The 19002-nt window shown below is 47.5% G+C and overlaps 1 protein-coding gene across 1 annotated transcript in view; it reads left to right on the top strand.

Annotated features, from left to right (window-relative positions):
• Window positions 1-10295: 10295 nt before the first annotated feature.
• The window catches only part of LOC311147881 (plexin-B1-like), a gene marked incomplete at both ends in the record, with an annotated part of 33013 nt that continues 24306 nt past the window's right edge, over window positions 10296-19002 (top strand). Inside the window, 2 exons of the mRNA XM_084184708.1 lie at window positions 10296-11405; window positions 12275-12457. Coding sequence (XP_084040834.1) covers window positions 10296-11405; window positions 12275-12457 — 1293 coding nt within the window. The remainder of the gene's footprint in view (window positions 11406-12274; window positions 12458-19002) is intronic.

The following is a 19002-nucleotide window of genomic DNA, read 5'->3' as shown; positions in this document are numbered from 1 at the left end:
TCTTTAAGGAATACCTGGGATAGGATAAAGTAATCCTTCTAACCCCCCCCCCCCCCCCCAAATTGTAAAGTGGTTATCCCACTGGCTATAGGGTAAACGCACCAATTTGTGAGTCGCTCTGGCTAAGAGCGTCTGCTAAATGACGTTAATGTGCCCTTGAGCAAGGCACTTAACCCTAATTGCTCCTGTAAGTCGCTCTGGATAAGAGCGTCTGCTAAATGACTAAAATGTAAATGTAAATGTAATCAGTAAACTAAAGCTTCCCCATTTTAAATTCCCCAGTAGTGGAGTGTTTTGTTAGAACGTACTCTCCTCCACACCGCTCTAGGCCTGAGCTTAGGAGAAGCCCTCCCTGCCAAGCATTAAACAAATAGTTGGCATTCTGATAGGCGCCTGTGATACCAGTCACTGAGGAAGAGGAGAGGGTGGAGTGCGATGTATCTCTGTTCTTATAGGCTTATGGGGTCCCTCTGCTGTTGCCTATGTGTACATATGAAGTGCTAATCGCTAATGGTTTATTTAGTTTCCTCAGTCCTCTATGAAAAATGTGTCTTGTTATTTTCGGTCCATCTCTGTAGATTCCCAGGTTACAGAAACAAATAGCTTTTGCTCGGACATTCTTACTGGTGTACCTTTTGTTTAAACATACTAATGTCTCTTCAAGTGAGGGGAATAATTCAATGCAGCAAATGGAGCGTTTCTTACCATGACCTCTATTCTTAAATTATAATACCAACCACCTAACCATTAATTATTCTGTCGGGAAGCATCAGTGGTTGTACAGTCGCTACTAATTGAATTGCCTGTGAGTTGACGCTAGCCTTCAGCTCTCTTTTCATCCAACCACGGGATGTCGTCAAGACAACCACCAATGACAAAGGGCTTTCTCAGTCTATTCAGCGATATGAAAGACAGGCTGTTTTGTGTGACGGAGATCAGTGGAGGCTGCTGAGGGGAGGACGGCTCATAATAATGGCTGGAATGGAGTCAATGGAATGGCATCAAACACAGCAAACATGTGGTTTCCATGTGTTTGATACCATTCCATTGACTTCATTCCAGCCATTATCATGAGCCGTCCTCCCCTCAGCAGCCTCCACTGACGGAGATGTAATAACACATGCAGTAGGTTTGGTAAGGTATGCAGCTAGGGCACAAATGCATCAACAACCCTATTTATCCACCTCTTCAGCCTCCTGTGATGTCAACACAAAGACATACATAATCAATATCCTATTGACAGGATGCTAACAACACCATATGGTCTGAATAAAACATATTGACACGATCACACAACATAAATTATTATTTAATCTCACTTCCATTGTAGCTACTTCTGCTCTGCAGAACACTTATGGCCGAACTGCTAGAACTGCTAAATGCCAACTATATCTCACTTGCAAATGGATTGGTCAATCTGATCATGTTGGTTTGGTCTTTAAAGTTCCCAGCAGGCAAAACAGGGAAAGAGTGTAAAAGAAAGAAAGAAATCCAGGAAGAAAGAATGTGTTTTCACTATTTTCTGCATTCACATGCTCCTCTATGTTCAGATTTTGCTCAGATCATTCCCTGAGGAAACCCCAGTCAGTAGTGTTGTCTGTAATTTGGTTGGAGTAGTTGGCTCCTGTCCTGGTATTGTGGCCACCAGCCTCTCAGCAGGACCTGACCACCAGCCTCTCAGCAGGACCTGACCACCAGCCTCTCAGCAGATCCTGACCACCAGCCTCTCAGCAGGACCTGACCACCAGCCTCTCAGCAGGACCTGACCACCAGCCTCTCAGCACCTGACCACCAGCCTCTCAGCAGGACCTGACCACCAGCCTCTCAGCACCTGACCACCAGCCTCTCAGCAGGACCTGACCACCAGCCTCTCAGCACCTGACCACCAGCCTCTCAGCATGACCTGACCACCAGCCTCTCAGCAGGACATGAACACCAGCCTCTCAGCAGGACCTGACCACCAGCCTCTCAGCAGGACCTGACCACCAGCCTCTCAGCAGGAACTGACCACCAGCCTCTCAGCAGGACCTGACCACCAGCCTCTCAGCAGGACCTGACCACCAGCCTCTCAGCAGGACCTGACCACCAGCCTCTCAGCAGGAACTGACCACCAGCCTCTCAGCAGGACCTGACCACCAGCCTCTCAGCAGGACCTGACCACCAGCCTCTCAGCAGGACATGAACACCAGCCTCTCAGCAGGACCTGACCACCAGCCTCTCCTCAGGATCTGACCACCAGCCTCTCAGCAGGACCTGACCACCAGCCTCTCAGCAGGACCTGACCACCATCATTCACTACCATTCTTCCAAAGGCACCTTATTTTACAGTAGTGTATTATTTGATCGAATCTGAATGCAACATATACTTTAGTTTTACACATTACTATATATACAGTGCATTCAGAAAGTATTCAGACCCCTTGATTTTTTCCACATTTTGTTACGTTATAGCCTTATTCTAAAATGGATTAAATTGTTCCCCCCCCCCCCCCTCATTAATCTACACACAATAACCCATAATGACAAAGCAAAAACAGGTTTTTATAAATTTTTGCCAATGTAATAAAAATGCAAAACTGAAATAATACATTTACATAAGTATTCAGACCCTTTACTCAGTACTTTGTTGAAGCACCTTTGGCAGCGATTACAGCCTAGAGTCTTCTTGTGTATGATGCTACAAGCTTGGCACACCTATATTTGGGGAGTTTCTCCCATTCTTCTCTGCAGATCCTCTCAAGCTCTGTCAGGTTGGATGGGGAGAGCCGCTGCACAGCAATTTTCAGGTTTCTCCAGAGATGTTCGATCAGGTTCAATTCTGGGCTCTGGCTGGGCCACTCAAGGACATTTAGATACTTGTCCCGATGCCACTCCTGCGTTGTTTTAGCTATGTGCTTAGGGTCGTTGTCCTGTTGGAAGGTGAACCTTCACCCCAGTCTGAGGCCCTGAGCGCTCTGGAGCAGGTTTTCATCAAGGATCTCTTTGTACTTTGCACCGTTCATCTTTCCCTCGATCCTGACTAGCATGATGCTGCCACAACAATGCTTCACTGTAGGGATGGTGCCAGGTTTCCTCCAGACGTCACTCTTGGCGTTCAGGCCAAATAGTTCAATCTTGGTTTCATCAGACCAGATAATCTTGTTTCTTATGGTCTGAGAGTCTTTAGGTGCCTTTTGGCAAACTCCAAGCTGGCGTTCATGTGCCTTTTACTGAGGAGTGGCTTCCGTCTGGCCACTCTGCCATAAAGGCCTGATTGGTGGAGTGCTGCAGAGATGGATGTCCTTCTGGAAGGTTCTCCCATCTCCACAGAGGAATTCTGGAGCTCTGTCAGAGTGACCATCGAGTTCTTGGTCACCTCCCTGACCAAGGCCCTTCTCCCCCGATTGCTGAGTTTGGCCGGGCAGCCAGCTCTAAGAAGAGTCTTGGTGGTTCCAAACTTCTTCCATTTAAGAATGATGGAGGCCACTGTGTTCTTGGGGACCTTCTATGCTGCGTAAATGTTTTGGTATCCTTCCCCAGAACTGTGCCTTGACACAATCCTGTCTCTGAGCTTGATTTTTGCTCTGACATGCACTGTCAACTGTAGGACCTTATATAGACAGGTGTGTGCATTTCCAAATCATATTCAATCATTTGAATTTACCACAGATGGACTCCTATCAAGTTGTAGAAACATCTCAAGGATGATCAATGGAAACAGGAGGCACCTGCCCTCAATTTCCAGTCTCATAGCAAAGGGTCTGAATACTTATGTAAATAAAGTATTTCTGTTTTTGTAATAATTTTGCAAAAAAAAATAATAAACAGTTTTCGCTTTGTCATTATGGGGTATTGTGTGTAGATTGATGATAAATTGTTGTTATTTAATCCATTTTAGAATAAGGCTGTAACATAACAAAATGTGGAAAAAGTCAAGGGGTCTGAGTACTTTCCGAATGCACTGTAAGTATATTAATTCTGATGTATAGCTTATGTATGAATACATAATCCTCAACCCTTGGAAAGCGCTTCAGCTGCCTCCATTCGTCATTCTTGCAGAATGCTCTCTCTTGCTCTCTCTCTCTCTCCCCCTGCTCTCTCTGTCTCTCTGTATCTCTCTCTCTCTCTCTCTCTCTCTCTCTCTCTCTCTCTCTCTCTCTCTCTCTCTCTCTCTCTCTCTCTCTCGCTCTCTCTCTCTCTCTCCCCTGCTCGTGCTCTCTCTCTCTCTCGCTCTCTCCCCTGCTCTCTCCCCTGTGCTCCCCCTCTCTCTCTCTCTCTCTCTCTCTCTCTCTCTCTCTCTCTCTCTCTCTCTCTCTCTCTCTCTCTCTCTCTCTCTCTCTCTCTCTCTCCCTCTCTCTCTCCCTCTCTCTCTCTCTCTCTCTCTCTCTCTCTCTTTACTGTGCATAAGGCAGACCTGTGTAGTGTATCTATCGTGATGTTTGGTTTGATCACATACTCTAGAGCTAACTGGACTAAGTCTGCGTTAGTTCTGCTGCACCTTGATTCCCCAAAACCACCATCAGAAACGTCTAGGCCTACATGAAGGGTCCCATTATAAGACCGATAGTGTAAAGCTCTTTACAGGGAAGTGGCTTTGTTCTCCACCCGGTCAGAGAAGCCACTTGGTCAGAGAGGACTGAAAGGGACACTATTCCCACCAACGGTCTACACACAGACCCCCTTTTCAACACTGGGGACAGACCCTCTGTGTGTTTATGTGAGAGCTGTTTGCTGTAGACCTAAAGAAGTGGACGGAAAAGGCAGAGGGCAAAGTGTGTGTACAACCGCCTTTGATATTAGCTTGTTTACATTGATCTTTGTCTATACCAACATTTTCTATTATATGCTACAATAGAAGACATTTGTGACTGTGACTGGCCGGTGTTATTCCCTACAAAAAGACCCTCGAAGTCTGACAACTACACCCTATGCTGTGACATTTATGTTTTGTAAAACAGAAAATCTATGCATAAGATTAACTGTACTGTAGTTGGATACTGCCTTTGCCTCGTAGTCATGAAACTATGAACTGTGATGGCTGTGTGTGCTCATCGGAGCCTGTCATAACTCAAGCAGACGATACAGTACGGTACAGCACCATTTGGCCATGTGCCAGAGGGGGAGATGCCAGGAACAGCAGAACAATGTCAGGTCTCCGAGCCTGAGGCCCGTCTCATTCAGACGTCGCCCGAAGAATCGCACCCCTGTCTTTTTGGAGGCATTCGCTGCTGACCTCTCATTTTTATGGTGTCTTAGCCTTCAGAACCCTGTCACAAGTCATTAGGAGTTGAATGTTCAACGTACACTGCAGCCACTTTCAATGATTGATCAACATAGAGGAGAGTCTCCCGATCTCTCTCTTGTTTCTGAGGAGTCTCTGTGCGTAGAGCTGTGGAGCACATCGGACTTGGCTGTAGTGTAGTGGGATTGTAAAACCCTGATCAGACCACCAGTGCTGCTGACAGCCTAATAGCCTAATATTTATAGGTTCCTTGGACTGCACCAGGGCAGAGCCATGCATTCCAGACACGGCCCATGAACTCTGGAGATTGTTGGCTCTGCGTGCCCCTGTCCCCGAGCCCCTCTCCTCCCATGTTATTATGTTTGATCATTACAAACTGTACCGTAGCAGTAGTAGTAGTAACAATAAAGTGCTACATTCTTATTACAATTTGGGCGGTTGGCAGACATTGGAAATGAGGCTCCTTTTTATGTTGGTACAAAGGAATGATTAGTATTGTTTTCCCAGTCCTATCCTACGCTGCTACTCCTGTTACTAAGAGGAAGTTCCCATGACGATTTTTCCCTCTGCACTAAAAATATTGACAGTGGGACATCAGCCGGTCAAAGAGCAGGTGAGGACAGCAGAGCATGGCTGTGTTCTCTAATCTTCCCAGGCCTCACAGTGCAGCTGTGTATCACGGGCCACTAGGTCTAGACCAGGGGTTCCCAAACTTCTTTGGCCCACGACCCCATTTTGATAACTGAAAATTCTTGTGACCCCAACCATGTGAAACAAAATATGTAATTAACAGCCAATGTTTACTTTTTTATTTAGGGCTATGACAGTCAATTGCAAATTTGTCTGACATAATGTCTCTTATCTCAACACCAATAATGAGATGTGTGTTTTTGATGCATGTTACGTTGGAGCTTCTCAAAGTCAGGGGGCGTGGTCGACAGTGCGCACTTCATTTCTGCTGTCACATCCAACCAGAATCGATATTTAGTTTTAATGCAGACGAGAGCACTGAATCCAGCTTCACACTGGTATGAGCTGGCGAAGGGGAGCCTACACTGAGTTTTATGGTGCTTTAAAGACAACTGGAAACTCTGATGTCAAATCATGACGTAAATTATCTTTTTTTATATATACACTACCAGTCAAAAGTTTGGACACACCTACTAATTCAAGAGTTTTTCTTTATTTGTACTATTTTCTACATTGTAAAATAATAGTGAAGACATCAAAACTATGAAATAACACATATGGAATCATGTAGTAACCAAAAAAGTGTTAATCAAATCAAAATATATTTTATATTTGAGATTCTTCAAATAGCCACCCTTTGCCTTGATGACAGCTTTACACACTCTTGGCATTCTCTCAACCAGCTTTATGAGATAGTCACCTGGAATGCATTTCAATTAACAGGTGTGCCTTGTTAAAAGTTAATTTGTGGAATTTATTTCCTTCTTAATGCATTTGAGCCAATCAGTTGTGTTGTGACAAGGTGGGGGGGTATACAGAAGATAGCCCTATTTGATAAAAGACCAAGTCCATATTATGGCAAGAACAGCACAAATAAGCAAAGACAAACAACAGTCCATCATTACTTTAAGACATGAAGGTCAGTCAATACTGAACATTTCAAGAACTTTGAAAGTTTCTTCAAGTGCAGTCGCAAAAACCATCAAGCACTATGATGAAACTGGCTCTCATGAGGACCGCCACAGGAATGGAAGACCCAGAGTTAACTCTGCTGCAGAGGATAAGTTCATTATGTTACCAGCCTCAGAAATTGCAGCCCAAATAAATGCTTCACAGAGTTCAAGTAACAGACACATCTCAACATCAGATGTTCAGAGGAGACTGTGTGAATCAGGCCTTCATGGTCGAATTGCTGCAAAGAAACCTCTACTAAAGGACATCAATAAGAAGAAGAGACTTGCTTGTGCCAAGAAACACGAGCAATGGACATTAGACCGGTGGAAAGTTGTCCTTTGGTCTGGAGTCCAAATGTGAGATTTTTGGTTCCAACCGCCGTGGCTTTGTGAGACGCGGTGTGGGTGAACAGATGATCTCTGCATGTGTTGTTCCCACCGTGAAGCATGGAGGAGGAGGTGTTATGGTGTGGGGGTGCTTTGCTGGTGACAGTCTGTGATTTATTTAGAATTCAAGGCACACTTAACCAGCATGGCTACCACAGCATTCTGCAGCGATACGCCATCCCATCTGGTTAAGAAGGACCAAGAAGGAGAGTGATGGAGTGCTGCATCAGATGACCTGGCCTCCACAATCCACCGACGCTTAACTCGGAAGCCAGCCGCACCAATGTGACGTAGGAAACACCGAAGTCAGCTTGCAGGCGCCCGGCCCGCCACAAGGAGTCGCTAGAGCGCAATGGGACAAGGAAATCCCAGCCGGCAAAACCCTCCCTTAACCCGGACGACACTGGGACAATTGTCGCTCCTCCTCATGGGTCTCCCGGTCACGGCCGGCTGTGACACAGCCTGGAATCGAACCCGGGTCTGTAGTGATGCCTCAAGCCCGGTGATGCAGTGCCTTGTTTCTTTCAGAGTTCCCAGTTGTTTTGAACGCACTGAAGTCGGAAGCCTGAGATTTCCGAGTTACGAGTCCCCAGTTGTTTTGAACGCGGCATTAATGCTCAGAGGGAGACGGCAGGGTCTTCCCTTTCAGTCAGAAACCAAAACTCCTCTGTAGTGACCCGTGAATGCTTTGTCTGCCGCATTCGATCACATGACAGCTCGATCAGCTGTTTGATTTCACTTACCGGCATGTCAACTGAGCCAGGATCACAGTCAAACGGATTGGGAAGTAGGTCCCAAAGTGCTATTCCAAGCGTTGGAGGTGAGCAGTTATCACTCGTGTGGGACACTTACTGATGCTGTTTTCTGTTAATTTGTTTTAATTACACAGAAAGTCAACCAAGTCTGTTTTTTTTTGTTTTTTTTTGTTTTTTTTACATCCATTGTGAATGACAACAGTTCCTCTCGCAATGCGAAAAATCTTTCCAGCACTCCCCCTCAATAACCACCAAGCCTCGGGGTGAAATAGAACATTGTCATGCTCTGATCCCATATCTCCACATAGTTTTGCGAACAGGCGTGCGCGCAGTGGATGTGGTTTGATGTAGTTTACAATAGAAGTGACCTGCTGCAGTATATCTCAGAGTTCTGTGGTCAGCTCTTTTGCCGCCAGTTGCTCTCGTTGTATCATACAATGCGTCCATATGGCAGAGGGAGACACTTTCATAACTAGAGTGCAGAGGCCTGCCTGCCGTCCCGCCATAGATGGAGCCCCATCTGTGCAAAAGCCCACCATTCGATCCCATATGGAATCTGTTTTCCGTCTATATAGCCACGCAGCACACACTATGCCGTTTCATGCTCGGGAATCATGAGACAGAACATTATGTCCTCATGAATAGCATCCCCCGACATGTATAGCGAACAGAAGTCAATGCCTGGGCATCTCGGCCCTCACAGCTAACATCCATTTGGAGAGCATAAGCTGGGAAGTTTTTGAGTTGTTCTGTCAGAGCATAATTTTTTTTTTTAATCAGTGTTATCTGACAAAGGTATTGATGGAAACACCGTACACCTGGCGACCGTATCAGCGTGCACTGCACCCACCACACGAGTCACTAGTGTGCAATGGGACAAGAACATCCCTGCCAGCCAAACCCTCCCCTAACCTGGACAACGCTGGGCCAATTGTGCGCCGCCCCATGGGTCTCCCAGGCGCAGCCAGCTGCGACAGAGCCTGGATTCGAACCAGGATCTCTGGTGGCACAGCTAGCACTACGATGCAGTACTTTAGACCATTGCGCCACTCGGGAGGCCCAGACACAAAGTATATTGAAAGCAGGTGCTTCCAGGCAGGTGTGGTTCCTAAGTGAATTAAGCAATTAACATCCCATCATGCTTAGGGTCATGTATAAAAATACTGGGCAGGCCATTATTTTGGCTACCATGGTTATGCCCCCATAGGATGACAATGCCCCCATCCACAGGGCACCAGTGGTCACTGAATGGTTTGATGAGCATGAAAATGATGTAAACCATATGCCATGGCTGCCTCAGTCACCAGATCTCAACCCAATTCAACACTTATGGGAGATTATGGAGCAGCCCCTGAGACAGCGTTTTCTAGCACCATCAACAAAACACCAAATGATGGAATTTCTCCAGTTCCAGACATGACAAGGTGCATTGAAGCTGTTCTGACTTGTGGTGGCCCAACACCCTATTAAGACACTTTATGTTGGTGTTTCCTTTATTTTGGCATTTACCTGTAGGTTTGACTCAATAAAACATGATGCACATGGAATTGTATGTTTGATGTATATTTCATGGACTACTTCAACCTCTTGGTGATTTCTTTCCTCCATCCCGTGTGGCAGTGGGTGTGGAGGTTACTGTCCAAGACGTGACCACCCCCCTGTTGCAGTGGTCCTGGAGGTTACTGTCCAAGAAGTAACAGACCTCTTATCATGAAGAAGTAACGAAGGGTCTGACTGAGACACACCTAGTGTATCAGAGCACTCCAGGACCACCAGCTAGGGCCCTCCTCACCCTCTTATGCCCCATCCTCATGTCACTGGCTACAGTCACATACTGTGGTCCTTCGTGAGGGGACGGGGGAGAGCTGGGGTTTCAGCTGTACTGGAGGACTCCCACTGGCCAACTGGCCCATTGATACACTGGCCCATTGATTCACTGGCCCATTGATACACTGGGGTAGTGAGGTGACGAGTGACAATGGAGAATGGGCTGTATCCCCTTATTAAAATGTTTCACATGGCAGGTTCATGAACATGATCCAACCAATGTAACTCCTGCTGGATTATTGGGTGATATTAGATTGTAATAATATTTTCATGTTTTCTTTTCTCTACAGGTGGAGTGGTTATGTTGGTGGATGAGGAGGAGACTTGAGTTTAATGTCAGAAACAAATGGTTAGACATTGTATAAATATATATTAATATGTTTGTATAACAAACTTGATGTTGAGCATTTTTTAACAACTGTTTTTAAAAACTGTTTTTATTTTCTTTGCAGAATATTTGCTATGCCACTTGGTATGTCTCTGATCTCAACTCTGCTCGTCTTCCTCCTGGTCACCACCTCATGCTCCCTCGCTGTCCGCACTTATCCCCGCTTCTCCAGAAATGATACTTCCTTTGAGCACCTGGTCCTGCACCCAGACCCCTCTGTGGGCACAGTCTACGTGGGGGCCAGGGACCACCTCTTCCAACTGGTCGGGCTGGACGGCCTACGTCTGGAGCAGGAGGAGGGGACCGGCCCAGTGACTGATAGTAAGGAGTGTCTTCCCCCTGTCACCGAGGCCAACTGCCCCCAGGCCCGGCGCACCTCCAACCACAACAAGCTGCTCCTGGTGGACCCCTCAGCCATGGAGCTCATCACCTGTGGTAACGTCCACCAGGGCACCTGCCAGAAGCGCAGCCTTGCCTCTGTGAAGGAGGTGCTGTTCTCCACAGAGAGGCCGGTGGACACCCAGTACGTGGCGGCCAACGACCCGGGGGTGTCCACGGTGGGGCTGGTGGTTGGGCCCCGAGGCGGGGAGCGGGCCGTGCTCTACGTGGGCCGTGGTTACACAAGCAGCCATCCGCCCATCTCCACACGGCATCTGGCCCATGAGCCTGTGTTCTCATACGACGAGACTGCCAAGCTGGCCGTGGCGGGAAGGCTCTCGGAGTACGACCACCATTTTGTAGCTGCCTTCGCTCGCCGTGGGCATGTGTACTTCTTGTTCTATCGCCGTGACATTAAGGCTGTGTCGCGGGAATACCGTACGTATGCTGCCCGTGTGTGTCTGGATGACACCTCCTACTACTCCTATGTAGAGGTACCCCTGGTGTGTCACTCCTCCTATACCTCCTCCCCAGAGAGGAACTACAACCTCCTGCAGGCGGCCCAGGTGGGTCAGGGGGGCGGCAGAGAAGGGGAGGCTCTGCTCGGGGTCTTCTCCACCCGGGCCAGCTTCTCCAACGGGCCCTCAGACGACTCGGCTCTGTGTGTGTACCCCCTGGACGAGCTGGACAGACACATCGATTCCACACGAGACATGTGTTACACGCTGGATGGCCGGGTGGAGGGAGGAGGGGAGGTGGCCTACATCGAGTACGAGGTCAAGTCCAGCTGTGCCAACTTACCCACGGTAAGGTATTCAGGGGAGCAGATGTTGTAAACCTTTCACATGATTCCTCTGTTTCATCAGAATGAAAGAAATGTCAATGTAGTTCTCCACTGCTCAATGCCATGCATTTGCCTTGTTTTTCCTAAGGTCAGGGTACTACCAATGGAATGCCTTATAATCTAGTTCAATCCCACTTGTTCTCTACCTTGGCCGATGTAATGCTTATTGGACTAGATCCATGCTTAAAGCAGAACAGCCGTAGAGAGAGGAAGGCCAATGATTCATGAAGAGCCTTAACGAGCCCTGTGTCAAACAGCCAAGAGATCCCTGATGCCTGGGAGTGAAGTAGCCACGCAGGCTTATGAACCCGGGATGACCTCCAGCCTCCAGTCTGGGCCCGGAGCCCGGAGCTCATCAAGCCTGCTTGCCCTGTAGCCCGGGGCATTTTAATAAAACAAACTGTCCCGACTCAGCTATCGGACTGTTAAATGAAGGCTGACAAGGATGGGGAGGAGCGCTTTGAAGTCCAACAAGACGGACAGATGGATTGGAACAGAAAGTTAATTTGGTAAACAATGCGCTTTAAAGGAAACAAGCCCTGGAACAAAATACATCCCAATTTACTGGAGTTGAGCTGAATACTTATTGGTAGGGATTTAAGGGTGTTACCAAAATCAAAGGAGCAAGATTGCAACCTTGGTATGCTTCCAATCTAATCTAATATTAATCCTCTTATAAAAACTAAGAGGATTGGTTAGACTGTGAGTCAATGGTGTGAAAGGAATATTTCTGAATGGAAGTAATACTGTTGAATGACTAACCAGGTTCCAGTGATAATGTGAACGGAACATTCTCTGAGAGAAGTGTATTGTTTGTTCTCTGTGTTCCAGAACACCCTGAAGGCTTATCCCTGTGGCTCTGACCACACCCCCAGTCCAATGGCCAGCAGGGTACCCATAGAAGCTGAGGCGGTATTGGACAGCCCGTCCGCCCGTCTCACTGCTGTGGCTGTCAGTGTGAGGGCAGGGCACACAATTGCCTTTTTAGGAGACTCTAAAGGGAATTTGCACAAGGTATGCCAAGTTACAGTAGGTCATGATGCATGTTTCAGTTAATACATGAGATTTAGATCAAGATAGCAGTGTTTCAGACATACTTCTACTCAAATGGAGCTGCACATCGTCTAAAAGCGTTGTTAAAGCCATAGCCAGGGCCAGGGGGAGGTGGGGGAGCCCTCCTCAGCCCTCCTCTCCTCAGCCCTCCTCCCCTCAGCCTTCCTCAGCCCTCCACCCTCAGCCCTCCTCCTTCAGCCCTCCTCTCCTCAGCCCTCCTCCTCAGCCCTCCTCCTTCAGCCCTCCTCTCCTCAGCCCTCCTCCTTCAGCCCTCCTCTCCTCAGCCCTCCTCTCCTCAGCCCTCCTCCTTCAGCCCTCCTCCATCACAGCCCTCCTCTCCTCAGCCCTCCTCCTCAGCCCTCCTCTCCTCAGCCCTCCTCTCCTCAGCCCTCCTCCTTCAGCCCTCCTCTCCTCAGCCCTCCTCCTTCAGCCCTCCTCCTTCAGCCCTCCTCTCCTCAGCCCTCCTCCTTCAGCCCTCCTCCTCAGCCCTCCTCTCCTCAGCCCTCCTCCTCAGCCCTCCTCTCCTCAGCCCTCCTCTCCTCAGCCCTCCTCTCCTCAGCCCTCCTCCTTCAGCCCTCCTCTCCTCAGCCCCAGACAGAACAGGACAGAGGGCTTTGAGTCCCTCAGCATATAGCCCACTGAAGTTACCCATTTTAAAGGGAATATCTCATCGCTGTACACCAAATTCCACAACCAGCATTCAGACACACACACATGTGCAAATGCATGTGTGAACACACATGCACACACACACACACACATATACACACACACACACAATGTGGGTACCACCTGCAGGTTTCTAAACCATTGTGTCAGCTCGCTAAGATGTTCTGAGAGTCCACTTGACAAACCAAAGAGATTCCTACTTACAGCACTGTGATCACTGGAGGTTAATGGAGGCCATCATCAAATCTATGCTAATCTCATTAAACTCAGGTAACTTGAGAGTTTGAGGGCTTATGATTCACTTAGGAAAAGGTGTCTTGGTATCCTCCAGATTAGATTTACTGACTGACAATCAAATTAACTGTTCTCTTTACAATAGAATCCTGCAGACAGTACAAATGCACCTTTAATTTGCTTTTAGCCACATATTCTAGCCAAAAATGTAACTTTTGTTTTTCAGTTGCCTTTCAGTCGGTCACTCTGTATAACATACTATGGGGAGTCAACGACCAATTCTAATCACCTGAAGCAAACGGATATCACGGCCAACGGGCCAATGGATGCCGAGCCCGCCCTCGAAAGCCCCGCCTGGGGTCGTGAGAGAAACTCTGAAATAAAATATATAAAATCGCACTTGGTTAATAGAACAGGGGTTATTGAAGTACTGTCAGACTGATTTGTAATAGACTGTCACAGTCTCAATTAAAAAAGTAAACATTGGCTGTGGATTACATAACTATAATTTTTTTACATGTTGGGGTCGCAAAATGTTTGTTTGACATCAAAATGGGGTCGTGACTCGTGAGCCAAATATGTTTGGGAACCTCTGCCCTAGATGTTGCCAGTTTTGGGCCTTGGTATCGGTTTTTGTGTTTGTGAAAAACCCACTACTTTCTGCTCTGCTTGTGTAGCCAATGCTTCCTTGCTTGACTAAGATGGCCAGTGGTAAGAGTAAGTTCAAAAAGGCTAACCAGCCGAGTTTGAACCTCCGACCGTGCCCTAGGTGGTTTTCACAAAGAAAATTAAAGATACTCACGAGTGCTGTCCTATTTCCTGGGGTGGAAACACGCTCAGGAGGCCTTGGCTCAGACCAGTTCGTGTGACCATTGTCTCCGGCTGGGTTCAACTTCCATTGGGAGTCGGGCTGCCTTTGTGAAGAAGATTGGTGGTTAGAGTGGAGTTCAGCCGAGTGAGGCTCATTCCGGTTTCTCTGGCAGTGTTCAGAGTCAGGACTCCGGGGATGATTTACTATCCCTGAATGGCTCTGGAGGGTTCAGGGAATCGGATGACATGAGCCTGAATCCCTGGCTTTGGTTTCGGCAGTGGAGAGTGAACAATTGGTGGTGAATGCGCCTTTGATGGCATTTTCTCCCCCGCAGCGGACTTCCTCAAGGTCAACAGTTCGCTGTGCGTCCTCCTCCTTGTCGTGGCGTCATTACGTCAATGGTCAAGGTTGTAAGTTTAAAATGCTCACACTTCGCCAGCATTTGCAGCAATTGGTTCATGTCCATAGATCTGAAGGATGCATATTTTCATGTGCTATACATCCTCCCAATCTCCCTATCGCCCGCACCTTGTCTATGGTGGTGGAGGCAGCTTTGGCACCGGTGCGGTGCTAGTTGATCAGAGTATTGGCCTATCTGGACAATTGGCTGGTCGTAGCAGAGTTGAGGGAACTGATGGAGCTCCACACTGCTGGTTTCCCATATTCAGTCTCTGGGGTTCATAGTGAATCACAAGAAAAGTTGTTTGACTCCAGCTCTGCGCATTCAGTTTCTGGGTCTTGCTCTGGACTCGGTTCTGAATCGTGTTTTTGTCCCAACAGAGGAGGGTCGCATTCCGGCTCTGTCTGTCACGGTTTCAGCTTGGGCACTCGGTGCGTTTTCTCTTGTGCCTGCGGTTATTGGATCTGATGGCCTCTGTAATAGCTGTGGTGGCTCTGGGACTTCTGTTGATGTGTCTGTTTCAGCGCTGGGTTATTGCCGACAACAGGACGGTGGTGGCTACATCAACATACAGGGAGGGACGCAGTCTCTCTCTCTCTCTCCTAAACCTGGCCTGTTGTCTGCTCATATGGAGCAGTGCGCATTTCCTGTCGCTGAGGGCGACGTATCTTCCCAGATCTTTCAACGTGGGTGCAGATCTACTTTCTAGGGGGGGTCCTATCTCTATGGAGTGGAGAGTGCACCCCTTGGTGGTGGACCAGATATGGGACCGGTTCGTCAGAGCCAACGTAGATCTTATGCAGCGCGAGAATACGCATTGTCATCTGTTCTTCTCAATAAGGGATCTGAGCGCTCCATTGGGAACGGCCCCGTACCCTGCTCTATGTGTTTTTCTGGTGGACCTGATTCAGGCCATCGAGGATAGGGTCCATCAGGAGGGTGTGTTGTTGATTTTGGTGGCTCCCCGTTGTCCAGACAACCCTGGTTCCCAGAGATAATCCGCCTGTTGGGCTGGGTCATCGGTATCTATTGTCCCAGGCGCACGGAAGAATTTGGCACCCACGACCGCAGATATGGGATCTGTGGGTTTGGACCCTGAAAGGTTGAATTTGTCAGCTAGGGGTTTTCCCTCTATCGTGATTATGACTTAGAAATGCTAATTAATTAATGAGGAGAGACAAGGTCAATCACCAATCAGGATATTACTTTATTCAAAATGTATTAATAAGGGAGCAGGTCACACCACACACACAAATGAATAGAGTGAGTGCTCTGCAATAATGAGGCTGGTCGACCCCACACTCTTGAGTGTTGGGCCGAGAGCTCTGACATACAGAGATAAACAGAGGTCTTATATAGTAGACCAATAATGCTTAGTCATGGCTGGTTCCACCACAACTGTCTCAATGTGTCGAACCAACAGATATCTACTGGATGAGGTGGCAAATATTCAGAGTCCTCTGTGTTCTCATGCGAGTACTAAGAACTGTTTGTTCTTAGAATAGAGGATAAGGAGAGACTTCGTTCGGAACAGAGATACCTTGTATCCGAACATGCAAGTTTCAGAGTACAGATGGTGGAGGTAAGAACACGAGATGTGCACAGCCGTGGTGGATTAGATACAGAGATAGAGTTATGTTATAACAGCAACTTACACAACCAGAGTAACAGGATTGTACACACCTATAATTTACAGTGGGGAAAAAAAGTATTTAGTCAGCCACCAATTGTGCAAGTTCTCCCACTTAAAAAGATGAGAGAGGCCTGTAATTTTCATCATAGGTACACGTCAACTATGACAGACAAATTGAGATTTTTTTTTCCAGAAAATCACATTGTAGGATTTTTAATGAATTTATTTGCAAATTATGGTGGAAAATAAGTATTTGGTCATTAACAAAAGTTTCTCAATACTTTGTTATATACCCTTTGTTGGCAATGACACAGGTCAAACGTTTTCTGTAAGTCTTCACAAGGTTTTCACACACTGTTGCTGGTATTTTGGCCCATTCCTCCATGCAGATCTCCTCTAGAGCAGTGATGTTTTGGGGCTGTCGCTGGGCAACATGGACTTTCAACTCCCTCCAAAGATTTTCTATGGGGTTGAGATCTGGAGACTGGCTAGGCCACTCCAGGACCTTGAAATGCTTCTTACGAAGCCACTCCTTCGTTGCCCGGGCGGTGTGTTTGGGATCATTGTCATGCTGAAAGACCCAGCCACGTTTCATCTTCAATGCCCTTGCTGATGGAAGGAGGTTTTCACTCAAAATCTCACGATACATGGCCCCATTCATTCTTTCTTTACACGGATGAGTCGTCCTGGTCCCTTTGCAGAAAAACAGCCCCAAAGCATGATGTTTCCACCCCCATGATTCAAAGTAGGTATGGTGTTCTTTGGATGCAACTCAGCATTCTTTGTCCTCCAAACACAACGAGTTGAGTTTTTGCCAAAAAGTTCTATTTTGGTTTCATTTGACCATATGACCTTCTCCCAATCCTCTTCTGGATCATCCAAATGCACTCTAGCAAACTTCAGACGGGCCTGGACATGTACTGGCTTAAGCAGGGGGACACGTCTCGCACTGCAGGATTTGAGTCCCTGGCGGCATAGTGTGTTACTGATGGTAGGCTTTGTTACTTTGGTCCCAGCTCTCTGCAGGTCATTCACTAGGTCCCCCCATGTGGTTCTGGGATTTTTGCTCACCGTTCTTGTGATCATTTTGACCCCACGGGGTGAGATCTTGCGTGGAGCCCCAGATCGAGGGAGATTATCAGTGGTCTTGTATGTCTTCCATTTCCTAATAATTGCTCCCACAGTTGATTTCTTCAAACCAAGCTGCTTACCTATTGCAGATTCAGTCTTCCCAGCCTGGTGCAGGTCTACAATTTTGTTTCTGGTGTCCTTGACAGCTCTTTGGTCTTGGCCATAGTGGAGTTTGGAGTGTGACTGTTTGAGGTTGTGGACAGGTGTCTTTTATACTGATAACAAGTTCAAACAGGTGCCATTAATACAGGTAACGAGTGGAGGACAGAGGAGCCTCTTAAAGAAGAAGTTACAGGTCTGTGAGAGCCAGAAATCGGGCTTGTTTGTAGGTGACCAAATACTTATTTTCCACCATAATTTGCAAATAAATTCATTAAAAATCCTACAATGTGATTTTCTGGATTTTTTTTTCTCAATTTGTCTGTCATAGTTGACGTGTACCTATGATGAAAATTACAGGCCTCTCTCATCTTTTTAAGTGGGAGAACTTGCACAATTGGTGGCTGACTAAATACTTTTTTCCCCCACTGTATATTAACCTTGAAGTAATGCTAATACTAATTTTTTCTCTCACAGACTGCATAGTTGGCGCGTTCACCCTCTATGAGAGGATCGCATACATACTGTATAGTCGGCGCCTGCACCCTCTATGAGAGGATCGCATACATACTGTATAGTCGGCGCCTGCACCCTCTATGAGAGGATTGCATACATACTGTATAAGTGACGCGCATTTGAGGGTTGGTGTCAGGTTAAAGGAGTTTCTCCTTTTTCAGAGCTCTTTTGGTGGACATTTTGATGTTCTTGCAAGAGCTTTTTGAGCAGGGCCTTTTTCCACATTGAAGATTTATATGGCAGCCATCTCAGGATTGACGGCTCTACCCCAGGGTCTCATCCTCTTGTGGTGCGGTTCCACATTGAGTGAGCCGCCGTTTGAACCAAAGGAGTCTGTGGACCTGAAGGTCCTTCCTACAAGACTGCCCTGCTCATGGCCTTGGCGTCGGCCAAGCGCGTTGGGGATTTCCAAGTGCTATTAGTACACCCTTCCTCTTTGGAGTTTGCGCCTGGCGACTCCAATGTGAGGTTACGTCCTAATGCAGCTTTTGCTCCAAAGGTTATACCTATGTCTTACAGGTCCCTGGCTTTCAAGCTGTTCCCTATCTCACCTCCTCTGTTTGCTTCCAGTGAACAACAGAGGTTGCATGGCCTGTGTCATATGCACGCTTTACGCACGTAGATATGGATAGGACCAAGGATATCTACATTAATGACCAGCTTTTTCCCTAATCCAGCTCGGGGTAGGGCACTTTCTAATTGGATAGTGGAGGCTATCTCCCTGGCGTGTGACAGCAAAGGGCAAGGGTAACCTAGCAGTGGGCGTGCTCACTCCACTAGGGGTGTGGCGGCTTCTTGGGCATTGTTCGGGGGCATGACGATTGGTGATATCTGTGCTGCAGCGATTTGGGCTTCCCCACATACCTTTGTGAGGTTTTATCGCTTGGACGTATGTGCTCCCAGTGTGGCTCATAGTGTTCTTATGGCTGGGTCCAGGAGTGGGTGTTGGGGAGTGGGTCCAGGAGTGGGTCCAGGAGTGGGTGTTGGGGAGTGGGTCCAGGAGTGGGTCCAGG

The sequence above is a fragment of the Coregonus lavaretus genome, assembly GCF_964263955.1.
Source record: "Coregonus lavaretus genome assembly, chromosome: 20".
Classification (NCBI taxonomy): domain Eukaryota; kingdom Metazoa; phylum Chordata; class Actinopteri; order Salmoniformes; family Salmonidae; genus Coregonus; species Coregonus lavaretus.
The sequence above is the reverse complement of the archived record's forward strand: the minus strand, read 5'-3'. Positions and strand labels throughout refer to the sequence as shown.